This window comes from Bubalus bubalis, chromosome 16 (assembly GCF_019923935.1).
Source record: "Bubalus bubalis isolate 160015118507 breed Murrah chromosome 16, NDDB_SH_1, whole genome shotgun sequence".
Lineage (NCBI taxonomy): Eukaryota > Metazoa > Chordata > Mammalia > Artiodactyla > Bovidae > Bubalus > Bubalus bubalis.
The window spans coordinates 36104375-36112462 of record NC_059172.1 but is presented as its reverse complement, the minus strand read 5'-3'; the positions used below and the strand labels follow the sequence as shown (position 1 = coordinate 36112462).

The 8088-nt window shown below is 37.8% G+C and overlaps 1 protein-coding gene across 1 annotated transcript; it reads right to left on the bottom strand.

Annotated features, from left to right (window-relative positions):
• Nucleotides 1-1936: 1936 nt before the first annotated feature.
• LOC112579465 (olfactory receptor 52J3-like) lies at nucleotides 1937-2891 on the bottom strand. The gene has a single exon (XM_025265911.3). It carries the CDS (start codon nucleotides 2846-2848, stop codon nucleotides 1937-1939), a length of 912 nt encoding a protein of 303 aa, XP_025121696.3. The 5' UTR covers nucleotides 2849-2891.
• Nucleotides 2892-8088: the final 5197 nt, after the last annotated feature.

Sequence of the window (8088 nt, the reverse complement as noted above, 5' to 3'; positions counted from 1 at the left end):
TGAATATCCATGTTAAGTGCAGTATTATTTTATCAACCAGCCAAGCCTTCTGATTCTCACTCTGGCTTTACTCCTGAGATCAAATGCTAGACTGGAGACAGGAGCCAGGAGGTCAGAAAAGGAGTTCCAAGGAGTTAGATGCACTTTGTTAAGTCACTGGAATTGCAATTCCTAAAAGTTGCACAACAGAAAAAAGCAAATAAGCCTGAATTTTTTTTTGTTGTTCAGAGTAGTAAAGTAGTAAAGCTAGAATTTAGTGTGATTAGAAAGCAAACACTTCAGCAGTTAATGTGAGGAAACAAAGTTAAATTAGGGAATCATGAAAGTTAGAAAAAAGGAATATTTGAAAATGTGAAACTTAAAAAAGTGATCAAAAACAAAGGTCAGGAAAGCAGAATTATGTTCTAATTATTAACAGTCCTGCTGACCAACAATTCTATATTAAATTATAAACCCTGGATAAATGATCTAAAAACTGTTTATAGAAATAAAACAATATGCAGCATATTTCTAGTTGGAAATTAATATGAATACCTATTAATCAATGGATAGGTAAATAAAATCAATGTTATAAAACAAAATATTTTAATCTAAATGAATTAATAACTAAAATAGTGTGATTGGTTGTAGAGCTAAAAATTTATGTACTGTGATGTCAGAAAAACACATGATAAATTTTGCCTCTGGAAAAATAGCAGAGAAGCTGTATTGAAACAGTGTTAAAGATGATTTCAAGTTTAATTCTGTATACATATTTATTAAGCTTTATCTCTGAGATGAGTGCAATGTTAAAAGTCATTAATGTGTGAGTTGTAGAACCAAAGATATTTATTATATTTTTACTTTAGTTTTATTTGTTAAGAGAAGGAAAAAGAAAATGATTCTTTGAAAATAGTAATGTAACAAGTTTGATGATGCAAAAGCTTATTGTTTGGTCTTGGAAAATCTTATTGAATCAATCAAAAGTCCTTGGTCATATAAAAAATTGACTATTCTTAGATGTATAATTTGTATGTTAAAGTACAAATGATAATTTGTAAGTTAAAGTCTGTGAAGGCATTAGGGATAGATCATGGGTTTAGAAAGAGAGGTCTTGGATTTGAGGATGGAATATTTCAGGGTCAAGTGTAGATTGAGAGAACAAGGCAGTAAAGTGATAGGAAGAAGTCCAGCATGCATCGTGTAGACAGCAATGCTATACGTAATAAACCTCAAGACCACATTTACATTATGAGCTAGAGTGCAAAGAAATCACCTAAATGGCACAGATGACATTAGTGAGAAATTGTATTTAAATTTTATGTGTGTTTTGTCTTCTCATTACACTGAGTGTTACATGTTTGGCAGACCTTTCCACTTCAGGATACAGAGTTGATAATAATTTTTATTGAAACTATGAGCCTGGCTTTTTTTAAGGGTACAGCAGGATGCAAGCTCCATAAGAATAGATGTTCCTGTTAGTTGGGGTCATTGATTAATCCTCAGTGATAAGAATCATTGAAGACATACAATAAACACAAATGAGTACAAATTGAGTAAAACATGAATGAATGAATGAATGAGTGGACACAGGAAACAGGGTCAAAGTTTTAGCACCCCATTTCTCTAATTACAGAACAATAAAAACACAATATAGTAAATCATCTCCAGAAAAGAAGCGATTTCACGTTACCAAGGACAATGTATGATAACATACAAATAGGGGTCACACAATTCCCTTTCAGGACAGCCCATAAACCTTTGAACTAAATTTCCAGTGAGTTTCCACAAGTTCTAAAATTCATTAGTCAGCAGTCAGGAACAAACCAACTTGTGTTGCAATCTGGCAGCAGGAGATACTTGTTAAGACAAGAACACACAAATTTTCCTAACGAGATCAAAATCCTTAGTAAAACAATATGGTAGGTGTTTTATTTTTTAATAACATATGGAGCACTCACTCCCGTATTTGTTTGGTCCTCACACCATAAATGATGGGGTTGAGCGATGGTGGGATAACCAAATAGAGATTGGCAACAAGAATGTGAATATAGTGGGGTACGTTGTGTCCAAATCGGTGGCTGAGGAAAGAGAAGAGTGAGGGGATATAGAAAACACAGAGGACAGCAATGCGGGAGGCACATGTGCTTAGGGCTTTTAGCCGTGCATCTTGGGATGGCAGATGGAAAACAGCCCGGAGTATATAAACATAGGAGATGCCAATAGGGACTGGGTTTAGGAGAAAAACAGAGACCACAAAGAGCCCATAAATACCATTGACACGGATGTTTCCACAGGACAGTTTTGCAATTCCCATGTGCTCGCAGTAGGAATGAGGTATTATTACATGAGCCTGGCAAAAGGGTAGCCAGTAGATGAGATAGATCATAGGAAGTGTAAGCAAGACTGCAAAAATTATAATGTACAAAGTGATGCTCATGAGTACCCAGGACGTCAGGATGGCTGTGGAGTGGAGTGGAGCACAGATCGCCACATAACAGTCAAAGGCCATTGCTACCAGGACCCCAGCCTCTATGCCAGTGAAAGCATGAATCAGGAACATCTGGGCCACACAAGCTCCAAAGTTGATCTCATGAGCATTAAACCAGAAGATACCCAGCATACAGGGTACTGAGGTTGTTGAAAGGGCCAAATCAATTGTTGAAAGAATGGCCAGGAAGTAGAACATGGGCTCCCTGAGGGTCTGGTCCATCTTGATGACCAATAGAATTGTGACATTGCCCAGTAAAGCCACAAGGTAAACAGAGCAGAAAGGCATGGAGATCCAGCCATGGACCTCTTCCAGACCTGGGATTCCAATGAGGAAAAATGTGATTGGATGAAAAGTGCTCCCATTGTGATATGTCATCCTGTCACTTCTCGAAGAAAGTGAATCTGGTTCTCTTGCTCCTGTCGACATAAAAAGTAAAAGAGAGAGGGGGAGAGAGAGAGATCAGAGGGAGAATGATCTGTTTCATCAATTCCTAGCTCAGTGTGTCAGCACAGAGTTTATGTCATGTTTACTAGGTAAGTAGGCCTGTTACTGAATCACATGTATGGAGTCGTTCCCCCTAGCATTTAATATACCAGGTCAGAGTCATATTCAGTTTTTATTCTGCCTGCTGATTGAGCTCTAATTCCAAATGTGAAGGCTTATAGCAAGCTCAGTGCAGAATGCCAATAATTAGACCATGCCATTCACTTTGAAAGAGAGTTGGATGTGATTCTATTTGGGGAAATCCACTCTGGTAAGTGACTCTAGAAAAATCAAGACTACACAAGAGAACAAGTTAATGCATTACAGAGGCATTCAAAAATGCCTTCAAGGGTTCATAATGAAAATAAATTATAGGTGTATAGGAGCTTGTACAATTCAAGCCTGAATTCTTCTGATTCCCCATTATTCACATAGAGACATACATGCAAAAATTCTGACCCAAGCCCAGTAGCCTCTCACAGACACCAAATCAGATCATAAACGACACAGTTACATGTTCTCAGACAAATTACTGTCCCCTTGAGATGACTGGCCAGGAGCAGAGACAGCCATTGTTCATGAGTTACAGACTGCACAGAGTATCAGTTGGAGAAGTGGAGTGTTTTCTAGTGTTATTTACACTCTTCTCTTCTCTGTCCATAGTTTATCAGGTACTCTCAGAACAGCTGTTAATTTTACTTGAGTTAATTTTACCATTGCTGTTGAGCCAACACTTGCTTGGCTACTCCTCCTACCAGTTCAATACACTGGAAGTAGATAGAAAAATCTGAAAGCCTAAGATCATTTTGGTACTAGAGGAGGTATTTTTGGTAGCTCTCTGGGATATAAGTGTCTCAATAGAGAAGAATCTACCTCTGCAGTTAACTAAAAGTGTGGAGAAAGATACTTGAGAAATGCTTTCAAAATACAGCAGAATGTTGAGCATCTTGCCATGTGTTTGTTGGCCATCTGTATGTCTGCCTTAGTATGCAAGACAGCAAAAGAGACACAGATGTATAGAACAGTCTTTTGGACTCTGTGGGAGAGGGAGTGGAGGGATGATTTGGGAGAACGGCATTAAAACATGTATACTATCATATAAGAAATGAATCGCCAGTCCAGGTTCGATGCAGGATACAGGAAGCTTGGGGATGGTGCACTGGGATGACCCAGAGGGATAGTATGGGGAGGGAGGTGGGAGGGGAGTTCAGGATGTGGAACACGTGTACACCCGTGGCGGATGCATGTTGATGTATGTCAAAACCAATACAATATTGTAAAGTAAAAAATAATAATAATAATAAATAAAAAATAGATATGAAACAAGCAACAAAGGTTTACTGTATAGTCAGTATCTTGTAATAACCTATAATGGAAAATAATCTGAAAAATAATGTGTATGTATATGAGTAACTGAATCACCTTGCTGTGCACCTGAAACATTGTAAGTCAACTATATTTCAATAAATATATATATTAAGAAAAAAAAAAGAGAGAAATATCTATTTAGGACTTCTGCCTAATTTTTGTTTGGGTTTTTTGTTTTGATATTGAGCTACAAGAATTGTTTACATATTTTGGAGATTAATCCTATGTCAGTTGCTTCATTTACAAATATTTTCTCCCATTCTTCAGCCTGTCTTTTTGCTTTGTTTATGGTTTCCTTTGCTATGCAAAAGCTTTTCAGTTTAATTAGGTACCATTTGTTTATTTTTGTTTTTCTTGTCATAACTCTAGGAGATAGGTCAAAAAAGATTTTGCTGTGATTTATCACAAAGAGTGTTCTGACTGTTTTCCTCTAAGAGTTTTTTAGTGCCCAGCCTTACATTTAAGTATTGAATCCATTTTGACTTTATTTTTGTATATGGTGTTCAGTTCAGTTCAGTCGCTCAGTCGTATCCGACTCTTTGTGACCCCATGAATCGCAGCACGCCAGGCCTCCCTGTCCATCACCAACTCCCGGAGTTCACTCAGACTCATGTCCATCGAGTCAGTGATACCATCCAGCCATCTCATCCTTTGTCGTCCCCTTCTCCTCCTGCCCCCAATCCCTCCCAGCATCAGAGTCTTTTCCAATGAGTCAACTCTTCACATGAGGTGGCCAAAGTATTGGAGTTAGGGAGTCTCTGATTTCATTCTTTTTACATGTAGCTGCCCAGTTTTCTCAACACCACTTATTGAAGAGACTATCTTTTCTCCACTGTAGTTACAGCAGTTGTAATTCAAAATAAGGCATAGAGATCCTTCCTTTTTGTCCTTGTCATTGTTTCACTTTATTGCATTTTTAATTTGGTCTCTTTTGATATAGAAAACATACCATGGTGAAAAAAAACCAAACTTTCCTTTTTTGTGAATTCAGTCTAACAGAGAAAGAACTAGTGCTGCCGAGTGCACTGACTGTTGTTTGTGATCTATAAATACATAAGCAAACTGGGCAATTAAAATGCCACTGTCCAGTAGAAAAATGATGGCCATGGCCAAGGCCAAGGCTATAGAGTCCTTGTTTATTTTGAAGCAGTTCTAGGATCCCACACTCAACAGTGGGTGCCACTGTCCAGTAGAAAAATGATGGCCATGGCCAAGGCCAATGCTACAGAGTCCTTGTTTATTTTGTAGCAACTCTAGGAGTCCACCTTCAACAGTAGATCACCACTAGCTTCAATCCTTCCTGCTGCTACTGCTGCTAAGTCACTTCAGTCGGGTCCAACTCAGTGCGACCCCATAGACAGAAGCCCACCAGGCTCCCCCGTCCCTGGGATTCTCCAGGCAAGAACACTGGAGTGGGTTGCCATTTCCTTCTCCAATGCATGAAAGTGAAAAGTGAAAGTGAAGTCGCTCAGTCATGTCCGACTCCTAGCGACCCCATGGACTGCAGCTTTCCAGGATCCTCCGTCCATGGGATTTTCTAGGCAAGAGTACTGGAGTGGGGTGCCATTGCCTTCTCCGAATCCTTCCTACTTCCAGAGAAATATATCTTATGTAGTGTGATTGACAAGATGATATTTTATGCCTTGGGTCTTTCTGAGCATTTTAAAGAATAAGCTTGAAAGTGAAAGTGAAGTCACTCAGTTGTGTCCGACTCTTTGTGAACCCATGGATTGTACCCCACCAGGCTCCTCCATCCATGGAATTTTCTAAGCAAGAGTACTGGAGTAGGTTGCTATTTCCTTCTCCAAAGAATAAGCTTATCACCATTTAAAGACATATTATTTTTTCCTACCTAGTGCAGTCTGGCAACATGATCCATTCTCAGCCTGTTCTGCCCGTGTGTCTCCCCATTTACTAGAGAGATCTATTCACCAGAAATCAGCAACTGATTCACCTTTTTCATGTGTGCAGAGGTCTTATGCACAGCATCAAGTGGCACAGTACTTACCCCTCATTCTGAACAGGGCATGGAGGGCATATTTATATTAGAGGTTGAGTATTCAAGAGATATTTCTAAGAAAACACCACACCTTTGTTCTGGGACTGAGTCCTCAGGGACTGCTCACAAACTTCAAGATTCTACTCTAGAGGCCAAAAACTCCAAAGGATATAGAAGAAGACTGAAGTGTATGTAAATAAAAGTTAAAAAGTGGAGATAAAACAGTTAGTTCATCTATACATATGTGAAAAGATATATATTATTGTATCTTCATGTGAATGTGAATACATGGCTCAGTTCTACGTGTTACCTATATTCTACACAGAGAATAAACTAATTTAATTTAAAATGTTTTTAAAAAATATGAAAAGATTTTTTTTCTTTTGCTTTAGATTTTACTAAAGAGTGCTATTGTCTAAGTCATGGCCCTGTCACATACTAGCCATGTCACTTTGAGTGACTTACATATTTCTATGCCTAAGTTTCCCTAATAATAAAAAGGGACTCAAAATACTGCCTTCCTTCTTGAGTAAATTTGGGAATAAATTAAAATTTTATTGTACATTCAGAACAGTATCCTGTACATTGTAAGTGGTCAATTATAGTTAATCTTATTATTATCATTATTATTTTATTTTTAGCAACAAATTTGTTTAATTAAAATATAACATTTATAATATTCATTTCTGGTATACAACATAATGATTCCATATTGCAAAATGGTCACCAGGATAAGCCTAATTATAATTTTTCTCTATAAAAAGTTATTAAAATAATATTGACTATATAACCTTTCCAAGTGGTGTAATGGTAAAGAATCTTCCTGCCAATGTAGGAGACACAAGAGACACAGGTTTGATCTCTGGATCGGGAAGGTGCCCTGGAGAAGGAAATGGTAACCCACTCCATTATTCTTGCCTGGAGAATTCCATGGCCAGAGGAGCCTGGTGGACTTTGGTCCGTGGGGTCGCAAAGAGTTGGACAAAACTGAGTGACTAATACTTTCACTTTCATCAGTGTTGTAGATTATATTTCTGTGACTTACTTATTTTATAACTGGAAGTTTCTGCCTCACCATCTCCCTCATCTATTTCACTCATCCCTTTATGCCACTTCCATGTGGCAACCACTTGTTTTTTCACTATATCTATGAATCTGTTTCTGTTTTGTTTGTTCAATATTTCATTTTAAAAAAATTCTACATATAAGTGAAAGCATCTGTTACTTGTCTTTCTGTGCTGATTTGTTCAACTTAGCATAGTACCCTCAAGGTCCATCTCTGTTGTCAAAAATGGCAAGAGTCCAGTCTTTTTTATGACTGAGTAATTTTCCTTTATAGTTGTATACCACATTCTCTTTATCCATCTTTTGATGGGCACTTAGATTGCTTCCATATCTTGGCTATGATAAATAATGCTGCAATGGATATTAGGGTACACGTATGTTTTTGCATTAGTGATTTTGCTTTCTCCAGGTAAATACCCAGAAGTGAAATTGCTGGAGCATATGACAGTTCTAGTTTTAAGTTTTTGAGGATCTTCCATGTTGTTTTAAATAGTGACTGCACCAATTTACAATTCAAACCCTGTGAGGGTTTCTTCTCCACATCCTTGTCAATACTTGTTTGTAACCTTTTTGGTGAGAGAATTTCTAATGGGTGTGAGTGATATCTCACTATGGTTTTGATTTGCATGTCCTTGATGATTAGTGATGTTGGCATCTTTTCATACATCTGACTGCCATCTGTATGTCTCTTTGGGGTTTA

Excerpts from the sequence above, each read along its gene's own strand:
- LOC112579465 (XM_025265911.3), bottom strand. The coding sequence starts at position 2,848 with ATGACATATCACAATGGGAGCACTTTTCATCCAATCACATTTTTCCTC.